The 21,424-nt window shown below is 44.0% G+C and overlaps 2 protein-coding genes and 1 long non-coding RNA gene across 5 annotated transcripts in view; all 3 read left to right on the top strand.

Moving 5' to 3' along the window:
• LOC117580340 (probable nuclear hormone receptor HR3) overlaps positions 1-14,458 on the top strand; it is a 31,722-nt gene extending 17,264 nt beyond the window's left edge. Inside the window, exons 2-9 of one of the 3 annotated variants that reach the window (XM_034266858.1) lie at positions 8,410-8,637; positions 8,699-8,867; positions 9,093-9,256; positions 9,317-9,420; positions 9,485-9,631; positions 9,695-9,938; positions 10,016-10,166; positions 10,231-14,458. In XM_034266858.1, the coding sequence (XP_034122749.1) occupies positions 8,410-8,637; positions 8,699-8,867; positions 9,093-9,256; positions 9,317-9,420; positions 9,485-9,631; positions 9,695-9,938; positions 10,016-10,166; positions 10,231-10,351 (1,328 nt within the window). In that variant the 3' untranslated portion in view covers positions 10,352-14,458. Of the gene's footprint in view, positions 1-8,409; positions 8,638-8,698; positions 8,868-9,086; positions 9,257-9,316; positions 9,421-9,484; positions 9,632-9,694; positions 9,939-10,015; positions 10,167-10,230 lie in introns of all 3 variants that reach the window. The other 2 variants (XM_034266849.1, XM_034266867.1) reach the window with 2 other exon arrangements.
• On the top strand, positions 944-1,956 carry LOC117580361. Its single transcript, XR_004573562.1, has 2 exons — positions 944-1,142; positions 1,192-1,956. It is a non-coding gene; the product is annotated as an uncharacterized LOC117580361 (long non-coding RNA).
• Positions 14,459-18,210: 3,752 nt separating the features above from the next.
• LOC117588390 lies at positions 18,211-19,691 on the top strand. The gene is made up of 3 exons (XM_034279642.1): positions 18,211-18,241; positions 19,242-19,315; positions 19,376-19,691. The coding sequence occupies exons 1-3, from the start codon at positions 18,224-18,226 to the stop codon at positions 19,611-19,613; spliced, it is 330 nt and encodes a 109-aa protein (XP_034135533.1). The 5' UTR covers positions 18,211-18,223; the 3' UTR covers positions 19,614-19,691.
• The last annotated feature ends 1,733 nt before the right edge of the window (positions 19,692-21,424 follow it).

The following is a 21,424-nucleotide window of genomic DNA, read 5'->3' as shown; positions in this document are numbered from 1 at the left end:
CTGGCTTAGCCTTCGCCACGGCTCGGTTTGCGATGCGGCATCCTTTTTCCAGACGGTCGTTGTCTGCTGCTCCTTGTCCGCGCTCTGAATGCTCAGTGCGCATTTCGAGCAGAGGACTACGCCCTCCATGCCCTCCTGCATGTCGCTTCTACCCGCTTCGGCCGCCTGGTTAGAATCCTGTATGTCCGAATGCAGCTTCTTTATACGTACAAACAGGCTTCTGGTCGCCTCATTGATGTGGCGCGTGCTCTTGTCCAGCATCCTGGATGTGATCTCCTCCAGGAGTCTACCCAGCTCCGCTAGGTTCTGCTGACCGTTAGCTTCCTGCGATGCCTTGCTCTTCTTTGGCGGTGTCAGTCTCTGCGAGCTCGCCGGGCTTGCGGGGTCCCTAACCCTTTTGGGGGTCTCTTTGGGGTCAACCTCACAACCCTGAACGGCTCCTGGCGTTGCCTGGAGTACCGGCGATCGGATGAGATTGCTCCTCATTACGACCACCGAAGCATCGGCTTTCCTCCCTTCTTCCGGCAGTTGGCGCGGCGATCTTGCCAGCGCCGATCTGCCCACGAACGGGTTTCCCGTGTCCATATCTCGTTTATGCTCTACTTAGCTACGCGGTCCGCACTTGTGGGCTCCCTCGCTGGCCTCGGATTTCCCCTTGGCTTCTCGATGGGGGATATACCGCCCCTTCCCCGGTCCCCGACGTCCCGTTGACCGGGACACCGCCTGAGCGGGGGATCGGAGTGTGGTCGGATCCGTGACCTTTTCCCACTGCCCCTCGTGCAGACTATCCAGGCCTAGAAATTTGGCCTGGAAATTTGTAGCTTTTGCGCCACCTTATCCCCTTTGCGGTCTTGCAGTTACCTGCTACGTGACAGCTGCCGGCGGTGGGGTATCGATATATCGATATATCGGTATGCGCAAGCTCGCTTGCGCTCCCCACCACTAATTAGCGATCAGCTGCTCGCAACAAGCAAAGAAGATTGCGAAAATGGGAAAAATTGTTTTTGCCTTCCCAAAGAAGAGAGCGCGAAAAACCCGTGGCCTCCTCGCCTCTCCTCCCCTCCTCTGTGTATGGAGCGGCGCCCAGCGACTGGATTCCGCGCCGGGAGACTCACCCTGAACGCGTGTGTCGGTCTGGCTCGGTACGTACCCCTTCCTGTCGGGCACCTTCTCACTTTTACCTTTTTCCAGGCAGTTTCACGCACATATATAAGCATTTGTGTGTGTGTTTGTATGTATGTGATTCTGTAGAGGCAACAAATAAAAGATTGCATGTGCCCCACAATGCAGACACAAACAGATTCACAGACATTGCATTGAGTCGCGTCGCCAAATGAATAGACAAATATGTATACACACACGCAGACATATGCGAGAGTGCCTGTGTGTTGGTGGAGCTCTATGCAAACACAGATACACACACTGACACACACTGACACACACACACACACACATAGTCATAGACCAAATGCAGCGCCAACGTTGGTGGAGGCAAAGGCAAAGCGCGCCAACAAAATGCGAAAACTGGGACAAAGTTGAACAGACGAGCCAAGGACGGATATTAGTGCGACGCGGCGCGGTGCGGCTCGGTGCGGCGCGAGCAGTTGCATGATGAAGCGACGACTGCTGCAGCAGTCAGCAGAGACGCCCGCAGAGAGGAGGCGAAGTTGGCAGCGAAAAAGTGGAAAACAAAATGAATGTTTTCTGCTGCTCCGGCAGTTGCTGTTGGTTTGGTCCAACAGCATATACAGTGGGCGCTCAATGGGATTGAGAGTAGCCAAAAAGGATTTAAAATTGATTAAGAGCAAAACAGACTATGAAGAGGAGATATGTAAAATAATATTGTATATTGGAATGAACTGATTATCTTATAGGTTACCCTTGAAGTTGAATGCAGCAACCTGTCGCGTACTGATTATTAATCCTTAATTAATTTATCAAACAATTTCAAAGTAACTTTCGATTGTGCCCATTTCTTTGTCTTATCGAGTGGGCACTGTACTTTTCGCCAGTACAGTTTTAGTTCTACTGAAAATATTGTTGTTTGTTGATTACAATTTGCATGACGCCAGCGGCGGCACAGCCACCAGGGCGGATAGATGCACTTTATCTCCCTCTCTCGTTTAGGTTTTCCTTCTTTTTCTATTCCAGTAGCAAAATGCATTAGATGTGTTGTTGTTTTTGTACATTTTGCAGACATTTCAGTCAAAAAAAAAGCAAATTTTAATTATTGGTGGGAAAACGAGTTTGCCTGGTTTCCATCACCCAGCAACAACGACAATGAATGGATTTTCTTTTAGAATTCTTTTTTTCCACACAGATTTCGCAGATTAGTACAAGTGTGTTTCTAAACGGGGAGTTCGTGTTTCTGTATGTCTCTGGGGGTCTCTGGGGGTCTGGCTCAACTTGAAAATTCTTGTTTTGGGCAAATCGCAAGCTGCTGAAAAACGGCAATCGGCCAGTGGCGGCACAGCGCCGATGCTGAGTTCTTTTTGGCTAATGCCTTAGTCAAAACACTTAAATACCATAAATAATTGGCCGTTTAAGTGCACTCGTTACTGTTGCCGTTGTTGCGCAAAAATCTAAACAGAAAAGCTGAAAAGCAGAGCCAAAGGAGTCGGCTTACACGCTCTGTGTGTGCTCTGTGTGCGGCTTTTGAGGTTGTCAAGGCATTTTTTCGGTTTGTGTTATTCGCGAGTCGAGTTTCATTTGTGCTGCTGAATAGGTGGTGCATTTGAAGCGTACATTGCAAATATGTACATGAATAATGCCTTAGGCCTACTTTTTATGCTGTCGAGGCGCTGGGTCAAACTAACAAATAAATATGCATTAAACCATGCAAATTCCGTTTCCATCGTATTTAGACTTAAAATAAGAGGAAATGTATTGTATTTAGGCGAATATATGGTATGGTTGGTGTGTGCGTAAATACATAATGAATACGTTGAGATATTATGAGCTTATCCTGTGGGATTGATTGCATCATCTTTCATAAGCTGTACTTCTCGGAGATAAATTTGCTTTAGAATCGTAGCATTTTCCATTTATAATCCGGATTGTTTTCATGGCAAGTTGGCATCGCTTGGGATCTCAAACGCATTATTAAATGGTGAACTTTAAATTACAGCTGTCGATCGATAGCTTATAAACAATAAATATCTTCTGACTTACCCAATTTGAAGCGACCAAACCCAGTGCATTCGCATTGAATCTGAAATATACAAATTAATCATTGACTGTAAGTTAAAGGAACATTTACAAAGAGCATTTCTCGCAATGCTGTGACTCATGCGGCAGAGAAAATCATACATTTCTCCCACTCACTGGTCATTTGTCAATTGTTTTCTCATCCCGACATCCTCACGTGAGGCGTATACGTGATGTTTTATAAAAAAAATATACCCAGTAAATTTCGTATACGTCATGTAGGCATAAAAAGCTGACTAATTGTGGCCAGAAACCCATAAAGGTATACGCTAATAATTTACTGTTGGGCCGCTCAATAAATCTGAAAGAAATGATCAAATTACTATGCATCGACACGAAGAGTGGGGTAGAGGAGCAGTGCAGGGAAGGAGGGGACGGTTGCTGGGGTGAGGGGAGAAAAGAATTACATAATTTGGTGAAAATGCTCAGCGTTTCGTTTAATCGACCAAAAATGGCAAAATTCTTCCGCTGCTGTGGCTGCTTCTTCGATGGTTCTCGTTGGGTCAATAAACTTTCGGGCCCAGTCAAAAATTTGTATATGAGAAATTCTTTTGTTGGCAACAAAAGAAAGAGCGCGTCACGTACAGCTGTGTGGAACAGGGACGGCAACAGGGAAAGACAGAGAAAGAGAGAGAGAGAGTGTGAAATGTAAACATTACAGAAATGCCAGGCCATCTCAGCATCTCCCATTCCCACCCGTATCATGATGATGATGAGTGTGGCCAAAAAAAGAAGTGAGCGCAAGTGACGTCCGAGGAACCGTTAGCATTCATAGCTGTGTGATGGGCCAGGGGGTCGGGCTGCCTGAGCTTCTAATAATGATTAAATTATGTATTAGAATGCGGCTCCGAATGGGTGAATGAAATCGGACTTGGCGAAACTCTAACGGCATTCTACAAATATGCAAACACAAAATAATAAGGCAGAAAGAAAGCGACAAATTACGTAGCCAGCTAGCCAGCCAGCATGCTAATGCCCCTCTCCCTCTTTCTCTCTCTCGCGCTCTATCTCTAACGGCACTTCGTACAGCCGGCGAAAAGCCACGCTCCACACTACCACTACCACTTCCCGTTCCTCCGTCATCTTCTGCCACTTCTCTACCGTGAGAGGTGCTACGTGTGTGTTTGTGTGTGTTTCACTTGTGAAAGCTGAAAACGGGTTTTCTATTAGCATTACTTGGCGGCAAAAGAATGAAGCACGACGACAACCAACACAGCAAGAGAGAGCCAGATCCGCTCTTTCGGTGGCAGTAACAGTTGCTGTAGCGGCAGTCGGAGCCCCAACAGCATTCTGACGCGCTCTCTTGGCTCTCTTACGTGGGGCTCTCCCGCTCCGGCACAAGGCAGTCGTTTGGTGCATTGACCCCACATCGCGCTGACCCACTTACGAAGCTGCTTTTGCGAATGCGAATTGCCGAGGCGAGCTCGCTCGTGCCGCTACCTCGCGAACAACTTGTGCAATAGCAACCTCAGCAGCAGCAGCAGCAGCAGAGACAGCAGCGACAGCAGCGGCAGTTCTCTGCTTTGACCGACTGCTGCGCACAGTGGTTCGTGCTAGCGAATTGATTTGATGTTTGATGGAAAGGCAAAGGCTTTATTAAAAGGAAAGAAGAATTTTGGGTAAATTATATGCCAATGAAATGCAAAAGTTGTATATTATCAGGAGTGCAATAATTTAGAGCGTTATGCATTATTATTTGGTTGATAAGATGAAATTTTAATCGGTTATACCGCCTAGTACCGTTAAGTTCCACTGTGGCGTAGGTATTATGTGCATTTTTTATAGCACTGCTATAGTTTCTGGCGTTGTTATTGTTATTTTATTTGACTTTGCGTTCGCCGCAGTGCCAAAAACTGCAATTCATATGCAGCGGCTCCCCCTCTCTTACTCTCTCTCTCTCTCTCCTTCCCACTGTGTCTCTTCACACATGTCGCTGCATATTAATTTTCGTATTCATTTGTATGGGTCCCTCTGCACATTTTTTACTTCGTTTCTTTGCTGCTGCTTGTTTTTTCGGTGCATGCATTTGCAAATAAAAGAAGAACATATTAATTTTGACTTCTGGTTATTGCTGCACCCAGCAGAAGCAGCGGTGAAAGCCCCGGGGGCAATGCAAATGCATTTCATATGCAAAATATTTCAGCCTTTTCCCGTTTCCCCAAGTGTGACTCTATATGTGTGTGTGTGTGTGTCTGTTGCTGGCATTTTCCCCATTCAGAATTTATTTTATTAAGCGCTTTTTGGGCAGCGTTTAAATTTGTTTTGCTGCGAGCAGGAGCCTGTGGAGGTGCCTGGGCGAAGTGTTAATGGTGGCGCTGCCTGGGCGAAGCAAACTTGTTGGTTGATCAACAGCAAATTGCAGGTTTTCCTCTGTCACCCCGCTTCTTTCTCCTCTGCAACAGCTAGTGGCAGGCACTTGATTAACGATAACTTGTTTTCCTTCTGCATCATGCGTGTGCCACAAGTGCTGGGATGATTCAATATTACCTAATACATTGCTGAATGGATGCGAATCCACTTTGATCTGGATTGTGTTATTGGAGTGTTAATAATGTAAAATAAATCAAAGCTCAAAAACGTTTTCTCCCAATTATTTGCCATTTAGTTAATTTAAATTGTTGAAAACCATCCCAATTTAATTCGGCTTCTTTTTTGGTTTCTACCTTCTTTCGACTAAACAAACAATTTCACCCAATATTTGCGTTCATTTCGAGTAAAGTATGTCATACATTTGTTTTCTTGCCGACTTGTATTTACAGTTCAGAAATGGCAAATAAAACAATAAAATGTATATCATGACACACTTTTTCGAAGCCGTATTAAACAAATACACACATTTTTATGCACATATTTGACAGCGTTATTTGTTAACCCCAATTTTGGACAAAGTTATCATAAGCTAATACGACATTTCCTGTAAATTCGTCGAATTTCGTCACTGAAAGAACAAGCCTTCGGATTGTAATTGAGTGAAACACAACAATTAAATTAAAAGGGATGATGAATATTTATAATAAAGAACATGGCACTTACCTACACTTGGGATTTGGTAATCAATAGATCTACCACAGACCTAAAAGGAATATAAAAGATATAATTAGAAAAATATACTATTAACACTCATAAAGATATTATACTAACAGAATACATATTAACATTAAGAAGCATCAAATAATGTTCATTTGATTTGTCAATGCAGTAATTAAAATCCCTGTTTGCCCCACTGTACGAGTCTAGTTAATCTCTCTGCCACTTTTCGTTGTCGGTTCTAATGAATGTCGTTGCATTGAGGTTTTTTTTTGTTGTAAACGTAGTTAATACTTATACTTGTCGTATACATGTGTAACTGCTATCCGCTGAATTACCGATTTCATGGACTGCATACAAATGAGCTTAAGCCTCCCTGCCTGCGTGCCCCCGCCACCATAACTTGCCGTTGGGGAGGGAGCTTTGCATATTCATTGACTGAACATAGCGGTACGTGCACCACTATTTCTCTCCGCCTCTCTCCCCCATCGCTCTCTGGTGCAGTGCAGCCAGCCTACCCCTAGTCTTATCTGTCGAGGGCCGTAAACACGCACAGGCCCGTACACTTCAGCCTGAGAAGATAAAGATTTATGTTGGGCTTTTGGGAAAGCCTTACAAAGCCATTCCAATTTTACCCTCCACGAATGTTTCGTAATGCCCGAGAATCATACTATTCAACTTTAAAGCGCTTTAAGTGACTGACCCCCTCCATCCTCCACCCCTCTCGCATTTCATAGCATAGCATAGCACTGGTGACGACATACATTTTGAGCGAGTCAGCGACAATAATTAAATACTATCTGTCTGTCGTCTCTTTGTTGCATTGAGAGAGTGCTTTCGGCTCTCTTCCGTTACACACATCGTGTGCTAAGAGAGGCAGCAAAGAGAGCGTCAAAAGCTAAGAGCACTGGTTGCAAAGAGCGGAGAACTTTCTTTTCGATTCTGTTTTGGTTTTCTTTTTCTCCTCGGTCGCCGAGAATGTTTACGAGTGTGTGCATCGGCATCTGTGCATATGTGTGCGCTGTGTGATACTGCCGTGCGGGAAAGGTTCATTGACACTTGAAAAACATTCAGTCAGTCACTCACACTCTCTCACACAGCGAGACTGACAGTCGCAGGCTCGCTCTCCCGCTGTCGCTCATCATCTGTCACACATTTCTCCGATCCGATCCAAGCAGCGCAGCCAGCGCCGCGCAGCGCAGCGGCTGGCTTGGCACATTTTTCAAGCCGCATTGTGTTTTGATTATACCACGTCGCTGCTGCTGTTGCTGCTGCTGCTGCTGCAGCGTCTGTGTTTGTCTCCGTGTGGTTCATCGCGCATCGTATCTCTCCTCATCCTCGTGGGTAAATACGCAAAAGCGCCTAGATTACACAATAGCCCCACACCAGACGAGACCAAGCTGCGCTCTCTCTCTGTCACCCTCTCCATTTCTCTCCCGTTTGCTTTTAAGTGCAGCACTGTCCGACAAATGCTTGGAGTCAACTTTTGGAATATATTGAATTTCAGTTCTAATTTCCATCTACATTTAAGTAGTTACATTTGAAAACAAATAAACTCTTTAATGCAAAATGCTCGCTATGCAGTTCTGCTCTGCGCTTTGGCAGGCAATACTTTTTATGTTGGACAGTGTGCGCTGCAGCAAATTGCAGTAAATTCTCACTTTGAACCAGTTCTGCTCTGTCGCTGCGCTGCTGCTCTGCTGCTCTGCTGCTGCTGTTGATCAGGAAGTTGCATCACCGTTGAAGGGATTGCTGCACGGGGAACCCCAAACAGCTGTCGCACTATTCCTCTTCCTCTCTCTCATCCCCTGCCCCGTTCCACTGCTGCTGCGGTTCTTTTTGTCTGGGCAGACAAGTGGCTTAAGGTACATAGATACCCATTGGCATTGTGTTGCACGGATAATACATTACACTACGAGTATTGCGCAATAGTTCCCTGGGGTCGAGTCGGCATTGTCTGAACTCTGACAATGGAGAGGTGGATGGAGGGGCGTTGCCTATTGGGCATTGGTTAAGATTATGAATGGAACTACATTCTTTAGAGCATAAGGAAAACATTCAAGCGTTTTCCATCATGAAATAAGTTTATTCCTAAATGCTTAAAGCAGCAGAGCCAAGCTCCACGAACTTACATTATTCCAATGCTAAATCGATGTTCATTTCTGTCTATTTCAGCTCAAATTGAGATAATTCCATGCAAAGTGTGCGGCGATAAGTCATCGGGCGTGCACTACGGCGTAATCACCTGCGAGGGCTGCAAGGGGTTCTTCCGCCGCTCGCAGAGCTCCGTCGTGAACTATCAGTGTCCGCGCAACAAGCAATGCGTGGTGGATCGTGTTAATCGGAATCGCTGTCAATACTGTAGACTGCAAAAGTGCCTAAAGCTGGGAATGAGTCGTGATGGTGGGTGCAACTGCAATGACCAGAGCAGTGACCAGCTAATCATATTTGTTTTGTTTTGCAGCTGTAAAGTTCGGCAGAATGTCGAAAAAGCAGCGTGAGAAGGTTGAGGATGAGGTGCGATTCCATCGCGCCCAGATGCGAGCCCAGAGCGATGCGGCACCGGACAGTTCCGTGTATGACACGCAGACGCCCTCGAGCAGCGATCAGCTGCATCACAACAGCTACAACAGGTGCAGTATGACCGATATGAGAATGATCCTCCATATTGATGTATCCGTGTGACCCGTTCGACCCAACCCAACCCAAACCAACCCAAACCAAACCCGACTCGACTCGACTCTCCCTGCTCCTGCTGCACTTTCACTTCCACTATCTTTATCTCTTCTCTGGTCTTCTCTTTCTTTTCATTCCTGCTCCCCCCGTCCTGCAATGCTCCTCTTGTCACTCAGCTACAGCGGCGGATATTCAAATAACGAGGTGGGCTACGGCAGTCCCTACGGCTACTCGGCCTCGGTGACACCCCAACAGACCATGCAGTACGACATCTCGGCGGACTATGTGGACAGCACCACCTACGAGCCGCGCAGTACAATAATCGATCCCGAATTTATTAGTCATGGTAAGTCCTTTACCACATGTGATGCTTTCGTGCTTATCAATGGTTAAACTTCTCTTCCAGCGGATGGCGATATCAATGATGTGCTGATCAAAACGCTGGCGGAGGCGCATGCCAACACAAATACCAAACTGGAAGCTGTGCACGACATGTTCCGAAAGCAGCAGGTGAGTTTCCACCAAGCCGCCCAAAAGTATGCCATGCCAAAATATAAATCCCACTCCTCAATAGGATATATCGCGCATTCTCTATTACAAGAATCTGGGCCAGGAAGAACTGTGGCTGGACTGCGCCGAAAAGCTTACGCAAATGATACAAAATATTATCGAATTTGCAAAGTTAATACCGGGATTCATGCGCCTGAGTCAGGATGATCAGGTGAGTCCAGCTACCTTTCATTTCCATGGAACGTTAAATGCTAAATGTGCGACTTTTCTACAGATATTACTGCTAAAGACGGGCTCCTTTGAGCTGGCGATTGTTCGCATGTCCAGACTGCTAGATCTCTCACAGAACGCGGTACTCTATGGCGATGTGATGCTGCCCCAGGAGGCATTCTACACATCCGACTCGGAGGAGATGCGTCTGGTGTCGCGCATTTTCCAAACGGCTAAGTCGATAGCCGAACTCAAACTGACTGAAACCGAACTGGCGCTCTATCAGAGCTTAGTCCTGCTCTGGCCAGGTAAGTTGGTTCCACACTCTTGACCCTGCCTGCCGCCATTGATCATTAATATTCATTTAAACTCTTTCCATCGACAGAGCGCAATGGAGTGCGTGGTAACACTGAAATACAGAGGCTTTTCAATCTGAGCATGAACGCAATACGGCAGGAGCTGGAAACGAATCATGCGCCGCTCAAGGGCGATGTCACCGTGCTGGACACACTGCTAAACAATATACCCAATTTCCGGTAGGAGCACCTCCCAATCTTCCCACATCGTTCACTCTTTTATAATCGAATGGTAACTTTGCAGCGACATCTCCATCCTGCACATGGAGTCGCTGAGCAAGTTCAAGCAAACACATCCGACCGTGGTATTCCCGGCGCTGTACAAGGAGCTGTTCTCAATAGATTCACAGCAGGATCTGACATAACATGAACAGCAACAGCTCATGGAGACGTCCGCGGAAGATGTTGCTGAGGATGCGGGTGCGGGTGCCACGGGGTGTGTCTTGCCACCTGTCACGCAGCAGTCGCTGCTCGAGGACTGAGCCCACAGCAGCCGCAGACACAGGACGAACGATGGGCAACAACAGCAGCAGCAGCAAATATAGAAACAGCAGCAAATACAACAACTTTATCATGATTTAAGCTAGCATACAACCAAGGATGTGATCCTCGCCAAGGACTCACTTAAAAAGAACTCTATATATATACATATATAAATATATATATATACATTATGTATGACAGAGCGAAAGAGAGATAAGAGATGAGAGAGAGACAGAGAGAGAGAGAGAACGCAAGGGAAGGGAAAATATTTCAAAAATATTGTTACTCAGTTAAGACTTGTTTGCTTCATAGAGAAACCAATTGCATTTCGAGCAAAAGGGCTTCATAGTTTTCGATTTTCGAGGTTACGCATCCAGAGTTCCAGATTATCCCACGAGTATCCCCAGGCCAAGCCCTGAACAAGTACTTAAAGATTCAATTCAAGTCCCTCATCATCTGCTCCACGCCCCAGCCCCAGCCCCAGCCCCAGCCCTCGCCCTCGCCCACGCCCACGCACACACCCGCCTAGGTTGTCTTTTTGCCTTTCGTTGTAAACTGAAGTATGTATATTATATATGCAGGAGATGTATGTATAACTATGTCTTAGCGGCTCCATGTGCACTCCGCGCGCACATGGGAACGCATTTCTTTGTAAACAACAAAAATCGAATATCTCGGAAAATGTGTTCTTACAATTATATTGATTAATGCAATTACAATATATTTACAATTTACCGTTACGTTTTTACATTTTACATTAGGACGAAGAAGAAGATGAGGAGGCGAATAAACGGATAGGATGATAAGAAACAGAAAACGGGGGAAGAATAAATAAAACACATAAGAAAATTCAAGCAAGCACATAAAAGTATGCAATATTTTGTTTAAACACAATTTTTTAATTAATTTCTTATATATAACATAATTACGTACATAAACACACACACACACACACACACGTATATATAGCGCTATATATATATATACAAATATATATATGTATACATGATAGACAAATCCCAATCCGGTTCCAAGGTTTAGTAAAAATAAAGAAAAAGATTAAACAACAAAAAAAAAAGCAAACAATTTTTGATATGAAATCCTACGCATAATTACGAAACTTTTATTGTTTATAAGATAACAACTTAAATACAAAAAGAATTCATAATAAATCAAAACAGACTGACGGACGGACCCTGACAGCATGCCCCCAAGCCCCAGCCCCAGCCCCCCCTCACAACCAGGCAACAAAATTATGCGAAAAATTGAAGGAAAAGACAAAACAAACGGCAACTTTTTGGTTGAAACCTAAACATATGCAATATATGTATAACTGACTGACTTTACAAAGACGTTACACACACACACACACACACACACACACATGCTTACATTACATAAATTAGTTAAAGTTAGTGAATAAAGAAAAACAAACAACAAAAATAAACACATTGGATAGTAGGTGATAATTGGTGTGTCTTAACTACAAACCCCCCCCAAACCCCCCTTTGCCCCTGCCCACGCTTATGCCCCTTCCCCCTATCCCTGCTGCTACACCGTCATTTTGTACTAAATTTAAAGTTTAAACAAAATATAATGCAGCAGGCAGGCATAACTATTAATTACCATTAATTATACGCGAGTAACAAGGAAAATTATGATTAAAATGTATACACAACAAACAACAAACAAAAACAAAAACAAACAAAACTCAACAAAAAAACCAATAAACTACATTTTGCAATTCCACAAAAACAGAAGAAACAAAAAACACAAAAACCTAAAGCGAAGAGATAATTTTTGCCCAAAGATTCCGTTTTGACATCTACACCCGCGCAGCAAAAGCTTACACTAGCCAACATACAACTGGGACAGGGACAACAAATTTGTACTGCAGTACAGCAAAACTCTGTTGGGGTTCTCTTTCGTTGCATTCAATCGATTGGACGTCATTTCAGTTCGACATTTTTGGCCTTAGCAAATAAAAAGAAAACAAAACAAAAATATAAATAAAATGAATAATAAAACAAATTGGATGAAACTAAGAATACTTTATATATATACAACCCACATATACATTATAGAGAATACGGATCTAGTTTTAGTTTATACAAAGCAAGGGAGCAGCTTTCAAACTTGAAATAAAACAAAACAAAAAAAAAAACAAATTAAAAACAAAAACAAAAACCAATTCCCAACCAACCAAAACTTTGTTAAAAACTACCCCTCTAAAAAACAATGGAATAAATACAGAAAACAATAGCAAGAAAGGATGCTATTAAATCTATTAAATCTATTATACAGTGACGTTGAGTTGGCTAGAGTGGAGGACGCGGCAACAAAGTGTATCTATATATGATATATATATACAAGAAACACACATATATACATATATATATATAGATATATCTACTGTTAACTTTTTACGCTAAGTTTTTAGTGAAAGAAATGGTTAAATTTTTAAAAAATAAAACTGAAAATGAAAAAACTGAGAGCTCGACAGGTGTAAAATGAGTAAATTACATTTAAATTTAGCACATATAAACGGCATAATTATTATGTTACGATATTTACATTTATATAGAAGAAAGAAACAAACAACAAAAAACCAAACCCGGAACTCCCCTCTGAATAAAAAATATGACAAAGCAGAACAACTGAAAACGATACGAGCGGCAGGCAGTCGTCGGTGTCCCAAGAAAATAGCAAAACAGAAACAGAAATCAAGCGAAGGTAATAAGAATTCATTAAGTATACAAGAACCTCTCTACATATATGAAAGAATGGCAAATTATACATATATGATATATGATTAAGTAGCTCTATTCCGACTGTTGCACATACACAGACACAGAACACACACATTCTCACACTCTGAGATACTCGTATGCTAATGAGGGTCTCTGGCCGCTGCCCATGACAGATACACACACACACACACACACAAAACATTCTCTAAAAGGTGTACAGAAAAGCAATATAAACACAGTGAAGGGATATAGCCACAGTGCGGATCGACCAGACTGATCCATGAAGCTGAGACCAGGCCTCACAGGGAATATGTTCAGTTCTTTCAATTTAAAGACTTAACTTTGCTTAACTTTGTGCTACAATTGGTTGCATCAACTGTGTACCCTGTCCGTGACTGCACAACGTGGCGTATGCGCAACTGCTTTGTGCCCCCTCAGCCACAGTCACTCGACCTTTCTGGATGCCCCTGCCAGACCATCACACGGAGCAGGAAAAAATTTGTTATTTGTATTTCAACGAGCAGGGCTCGAAGCATGTTTAATTTCAAGCAATTCTATTGCGTTTTTTAATGCCCGAACACGAACATAAATAAATCGGATAACTTTAGACCGATCCAATACAATATTTACGCCGAACATTCGTAAACAAATCCCTAATGAGCGGGTGGGGGGGCGGAAGGAAGGGGGTGGAGAGTGGCAGACGAGTGGATGTTGCATAAAACAATAATAAGACGAAGATGAATCATGAATCAAAGTACCCGGACACCCCACACCCACACCCACACACATACGAACACAATTGCATTCGAAAGAGAAACAAAAAGGAATCGTTTTTTATATGAAAATTCACACACACACACACACACACTCACACACATGCATACGGATGTAGTTTTAGTTCATTAGGCGAATTCGTTTTTATATATTTGTAAATTGTTTCTAGGTAAATCTAATTATATACATACATAAATGTAACACGCATGTAGATACATGTATGTACGATCCAGTTTATATATAAATTATGTCATACTGCATTATGGTCATTATTATGATTGAAACAGAAACCAGAAATGGGCGAGCATTGAGTGGATAAGCCGCAGCAGAGCAGGCGGCAAAAATGTTGCGAAAATCCGCTTGAGAAAGACATGCAGAAGCAGAAGAAGCAGTAGCTGCGGGAAAGCAGAAGTAATTCAATTCATTCTTAACAATAAAATGTAATCTGAATTATACAAAACCAAAACAAAACAAAAAACAAAAGAAAACCAAATGAGAAAACAAAAAAGAAAATCATAAAGAAAAAAAAAACATTTTGCACATTTTTACTTGGCGGGTTGAGTGGCGAAGCTGTAGTTTGATTGCCTTTATTATTCTCATTGTTCAATTATAATTAAAAATTGCATTAAATGGTCAACAGCATTGTTCAATGTTTGATTTCCCCCCCACCATTTATAATCCCACGTCCAATGGCAAACCAATTAATTCCAATGGGAAATGCACACTCCGCCCAGCAGCAACAGGAAGCGCCAGCGCTGGACTCTCTCCAGCGGAAGCACAAGCTTAGCGAGTGATCTGTAATAATGGGAGTATTTACTAGGGAATCTGATCAATGAACCTACGTTTACAGGTGAGTAAGCCAGAAGGAAGATTCATCGAATTTAAAGCCTGCCCCAATTCATGCCAAACTCTAGCCGTGAAACCTGTCCACGTCTTTCGTGGGAGTGCCAGCTGATGCCTGCCCAAGGCCAATATGTCTCCAAATGGCAATACAATTCACAACTTTTTGCTTTTTTGTGTGTTTTGGAGCTTCATTTCTGGCAAGTTCAGCAAACTTTTGTGCCTAGCCAAACAACGACAATCGTCCGACTTGTATTTAATGGCCATAAATTAAGACAACCCATCCAGCAGCCCAGCAGCCCGGCAGTCTCAGTGGCCATAAAAACGTGCCACTCGCCAGCAGTCGACACAGAGACAGAGAGAGAGAGGGAGAGGGAGAGAATCTTGTATGAGAATGTTAGTGTTGTTCAATAGGCAACAACAGCAACGACACCTGCGTGTCCCGTTAAACGCAAATCCATGTTCGGGGCAAACTAAAACTTTGCCGCACTTGCCAATAGAGAGTAGATTTATGGTTACATGTACGTATGTACATGTGGCAAGGTCACTCTCGATGAAGTCAGCAAAGAAAATAGTTTTCGTAGCGAGCAGTTTCTGGCACTTTATTCCTTAAACCTTTAACATTTATTGATGCTGAAGCTGGATGCGATAGCTGAGCAGGAGATTTATAAAGAAGTTATATTTTAATGGCCAAATGGAACGTCGAGTTTGTCTACAAATCCCTTTTATATATATATATTTATGGGTTTCCACTTTCATTGTACAAAATTCTTAAAATTTTTAATCAAAGCCACGCGTAATCAAGGATTTTGTATAGCGATTGGCTCGGCTGACTGCCCAACGGGGCACCGAGGATGAACTCCTCAGTTGGTTCATCAATTATGCACAAAGATGAAGCGGGGAAACTCTGCCCCAGCTCGAATATGCATAATACATGAAATTTTCAATTTGTTTTTTTATTTTTATTTTTTGTGTGTGTTTTTTTTATCCATTTTCCGAGTTGTTTTTTTTTTGTGGATTGGTTTGGCTTTGCAATTTTAACGCGCTTCCGTCAATTAAATTCACGAGGCGTAACTGGCAAACTGGAAAATTGTGTCACACACAGAAACCCACCTCCACCTCCACATCCTCACACAATGAGAGTTTATGGCCATGGGGGTGGGTGGTGCAGTGGGGCGTACATATGGTGATGCACATGAATGTTGCACATTGCCTATGCGGTGCTGCTGCTGCGGCGAGCGGCTTGTTGTTCGATGATCGACATAGTTAAGTGAAAACTGATTGCAGAAGGAAGTGGCGGGAGACGGGCGTCAGGGAAACAACAGGGAAACCCGTGATGTATCGATTTCCGGGGCTTATAGTTGGATAATCCCTGCCCGAACGGGCCGAAGTGAAAGGCGGCCCGCCCGGGTTAACAACATGTTAAGCAAAGTTTGGGCCTTTTGGTTTGCTTTTGCCGTTGGCCATCCTCCAATATTAATCTGTGGGCAAAGTTTTCTTTTTCCCCGCTGGCCTTGTGCCAGTTTTCTGTTTTGACTCCACTCAATCGTTAAAATCACCAAAAACACACACACACACACACACACACACACACACATACGCAAATATTGATGCAGCATTTCTGATGGAAAGGCTTTCGTTCGATTGCACCGCTCGAGTCAGCTTGGCCCCAACCGGACTAGGATTTGCTTTGATTTGATTGTTGCCACCATTCACTGCAATGTGGTGCTAATGACCCGACACCAGCCGCGGGCCGCAATTCATTTTGTCACGCAAAACTGGTCATATTTCATTTATTTTTATTTTATGATTATATCATCAAAAAAATGAAATCTGCTAATTGTCAAAAAGTGCGCCGCAGTGATGCAGAAAGCCAATAAAGTGGAATAACTGAAAGTAAAAGAAATTGTTATAGTCCAAGTTATATCATTTGTCTGTCAAGCGGGAAAACTTGCTGGATGAGCCACAGACAGAGCCAGAGCCAGAGACAATGACCAAGTGGCGTGCCGATCTGGATTTGCCATTGTTATGCAACATCAGCAAAACCAGTTGATTAGGCTAGCCGAAATGGCCGAAATGGCTGCAATGGCTAAAATGCTGCGCTTCCTGCATTACTCTCATTTCGCTACCCAGCGGCAAGAATGGCCAATCAAATGAATTGCCATCGTGTTGTTGCACATTTAAATTGCAATCTTTGTGCAGTCGCAGGGCCGTTGTGCAGTTCACATGACGACATATTTCAGCGCACAACTCAATTTACGACACAAACATCCAAATCCGCATCCAAATGGAAGCTAACCACTAACCAGGAAGCTAAACAAATCCTTGATGCCACTAGCAGCGGCATTTGAAACTGCAACATGGGCCCGCACTTCCCCTACCCTTCAGCGCACTGTTGCCATTGCCACTGTGTTGGCCACCGGCTGGCAGGCAGACCGACATAATCGCTGCGTTTAACTCAGGCAAAAGCTTCAATTACACTTATCTCCCTCTCTCTCTATCTCTCTCTCTCTCTTACCCTCACACTATTTTTCACTGTTTGTCCTCTCTCTTTGACTTCATGTTTGGTGGCTTTTTGACAGCGAGAGTGAGAGAGAGACAGAGACTTGTGGCTTTGAGCTTGAGTGCTTGCTTTTGATGTTACTTTGGGGTTTTCTTTTCGGTTTTTCGGTTATTTGCGGTGAGTTTCAACTATCATATCGTGTCAGGGTGGCAGAGCACCCTACTGCCAGACGGCCTTACGGCATTGTAAGCTTTGTTAAAGAGTTCCGAGTATAAAATCAACCTAGAAAACTTTTGTGTTAATAAACATTTCCCCCCCCCTTGAGCTCAGGTGAAGCACGTGCATTACATTTTCATTTTCATTTTCATTTTATTATTTATTTTCTTTTCTTTTTGCTCCTTTGGGATTCGTTGTGAGACAGCAGGCAGGCAGCGAGGAATCTGCTGTAGTCGGTGCGAGCCGCAGCCACTGGGCATCGTTGAAGCCGCAAGTCTGGACTTGGACCTGCTGCTTGTCGCACTCGACTTGGACAAGGCACCGCCGCTGCTTCCGACCGATCCGCCCCCTCTGTTGGCAAACTTTGACTTGATTGTGTTTTTGTTTTCCACCGTGTTTCCACTCCGGCAACTTTGTGTCACTCCATTCTCCTCCATTGTTGCCACTGCTGCTGTTGGCCCGCTCTAGCGCTCGGTGTGGCGCATTTCCAGTTGTGGCACGTCTCACTGTAGCAGCAGCAGCTCATAATTTTTTTCTCCTCGTTTTTTGCTTCATATTTAAGCGAATGCAGGCGGCAGGTCCCAGAGCAATTTCGTTTCTACACGCGCCGTCGATGGTTGACCAAAATCCGCACTTGTAATCCCAATCGAACAACCAATTCGCGAATTACAATGCATTTGCCCCAAGGAGTAAGTGTTTAATTACTCACACTCACTCTGCCTCGGCTGGACAACGAACGAAAGTCAGAAGCAAATAAAAATCAGTGCACAAAAACACAGACTGTCCGCCAAATTGAATTAAACCTTAGAAAGTCCACACAAAACTCGGCAGAAAATACGAGAATAAAAAGCGTTTATTGTGCAACAAAATTTGTCTGCAATCGCGCGTGAAATGAAATATGAACGCAAACTAAACCACAAATAAAAAAACATAATTGGTGTTTCATGATTGGCCAATGGCTGGAACATGAGAAGAATTCTCGCTTGGCCCATAAACAGTTAATTCAAGCAAATTGTGCAACAAAGGGAAAGTCATTTTAGCACCAAGAGTCGGAGTCGGGTGCAGGTGTATGACTGAATGAACTCAACAAAAAGCACTTTCATTATGTAAAATAAAAACGAGAAAACAGTTATTTAATTTAATTTAAAATTTAAAGAGCAGCAAAATGTATTCACAATTTATCGTAGGCAAATCTTTGCGTGAATTTAAATAGTTTCAAAAGTCTTCAAATTGCAATAAAAAATTGTTTTCTTTTGCAAAAAACAATCCAACCTCATCAAGAGGCTCATTTTAAAATAAAAGGAGACTCCCAAAGACAATCATTTGGCTTTTTGCCAGCTCAACTCCAAACTGAAACTCAAATTTAAGGGACAGCCATTGTCATTGTCTTAGCCATTCGAGATATTTGATTATCCCAGCGTAGAGCCCTCAAATGGCTTTCTAATTCCGCCTTGACCACCTCTCCCCATTGTCATTGTCGTGCTGCTGGCGACAGCTTCTGTCACGCCCCCCATCAAAAGCAGTTGCCAGCTGAAGGCAGATGAGGCAGCATCCCATCAGCACTGGAACTGCCAGACAATAATGTATTTGGGAGGGAGTTTGGTTCCTATTTTATCGCCCTGTTCCTGGCTGGCGCAACCTCTAATGCACTGGACCGTATCGTAATCCTTGTACTCGTTTCCTTTTCAGGCGCTGAGCTTTCTGCTTATCACTTGCGTGATGTTCACGCTGGCTGGCGGCCATCCATCAAGCGACAAACTGAAGTAAGACGCCACGCCTTTAACGACACATGAAGCAACTCAACCCCCCCCCTTCCATTACAGGATCCGCATACACGTGCCAGTGAAGCACCACACACATGTCCACACGAAGACGGTCATTAAGAAGGTCCCGCTGCCCATTCCGGTGCCGGTCAAGGAGCACCACCATGAGCCGCCCAAGAAGCACCACAGTCGCAGCCACCACCAACACCAACACCACGAGGAGGAAATGGACGACGACTTCGAGGGCTACGAGTATCCCGTGAAGGCCAAGCGACGCACGCGGCATCCCTTTGTCTGATGCGGGAAAAGAAGCCCACAAGCCCAGCCACCCCTCACCTCTCCGCCCACACAGCGGGGGGGAAATGAAATCAAATGAAATACAATTTACGCAGATTAAGGCGAAAATAAACCAAAATACGAGCCAACAGCAGCAGCAAGACGAGAAACGGAATGAAACGACAAAGCAATGAAATGAGAAGCAAAGAAAGCAAAGGGAAAACCACACACAATTCTGGGTCTGATTTGTCGCTGGTTTTTTTAGTGTGTAAGAAGTACAAGGAGTAAAAGGAGGCACCACACACATACACTTCCGTGCAATAAAATAAAAATAAACAAATATTACATTTAAGCACAATTTAAAGCCACGTCCAAAAGTCCATTCTCTTGGGTTTGGGTTTTTATTACCGAAACGAAACGCAAAAGAAGGAGAGAGCAACCCAAGCATATAGACTTGAGCTCGACTTAAACTATAAGCTCTGGAACCTTTATGACGATTAGCAAGTTTATTTCGCATTTGTTCCACCTAAAGACAGTGGGTCCGAGGAAATCCTTTTAAATTAGCATTGGAATAGGACGCGAAGTCACTTCAATTGAGTTTTTCGCTACAATTTGCACTCCTATTTGCTGCGTTATTCTGAGCTTTGAGGTATGACAAAGTTTTTGCTGAAAATCATGAATTTATGTACGTCATTGTGGCCTAAATCTGAAGCTTGGAAAACCAACAAGATTTAAATTGATTGAATTGAGCGTCTGCAGCTGTTGCCACCTTCCTTCCGCCTGCACCTTCTGTGGGGATATTTGTGCATAAATAAATGAAGGAACACAACAGCGGAACCAACAGCAATGCAAAGTAAACCAGAGGAGCAGGAGATGTTTGTAATGATGTTGTGGCTCCTCGAATCATCTTCTTTTAGAGTGGGGCAGAGCCCGGGCTTATGCCATGAAATATGCATGCTCAGCTGTGTCTCTGGGTCGGTCGTCTTTGCCTCTGCCTATGTTGCTGCCTGTGTAGCGGTTAGCTGGCAGCTTGTAGCTTCAGTCCCGAGCACGTGCTGGGAGGCCGTCTAGTCAACAGAAATGTTAAAGAATGTCAACAACTGCTTTCCTTGCACACCGCCTGTTGCCCGAGCAACCCAAACATCCCGGGGCGGCAGCTGTTGATAGCTCATTTCCTCGACTTTAGCGCCACTCAAGTGCCAGCCACTCAAAGCACAAGCACGACCAGGAGCAGAAGCAGCAGCAGTAGCAGTAGCGGTAGCATAAGCACAAGCAGAGCGAATCCGAATAACAAATGCCACTCATCATGTAGAGGCACTCAATTTACTGGCTCCACCCGCCCACCCGTCGCCCAGCACTCAGCCACTCAGTGGGGGGAAATCGGTTTAACGGGGAGTCTAATTAATACAGCCGAACACAGCAACCGCCCAGCAAGCATGCCACAAACATAGCATACTTACAAGTCACACTAAGTACAAGTACACTCTCCTCACTCGTGCAACAAGCAGCAAGCTTTAATAGAGCGCCGCATCTAAGCAAGCTGCAGCTACAGGAAGCTTTAAGTCGATCAATGCGAAGCGAGCAAGGAAAGCTTTTGCCCGATCTTTAACTCCCCTATACATGGCCTGAGCTGAGCTGTTAACTAACAGTCAATGCTAACAGCACGACACTCTGCAGCAAATGTTAAGCGATCTCTAAGAAACTTGCCAGCTGTTAACTAACAGTCAATGCTAACAGCACGACACTCTGCAGCAAGTGTTAAGCGATCTCTAAGAAACTTGCCAGCTGTTAACTAACAGTAAATGCTAACAGCACGACACTCTGCAGCAAATG

This window comes from Drosophila guanche, unplaced genomic scaffold (genome assembly GCF_900245975.1).
Source record: "Drosophila guanche unplaced genomic scaffold, DGUA_6, whole genome shotgun sequence".
NCBI lineage: Eukaryota > Metazoa > Arthropoda > Insecta > Diptera > Drosophilidae > Drosophila > Drosophila guanche.
This window is presented reverse-complemented; position numbering and strand designations above follow the sequence as displayed.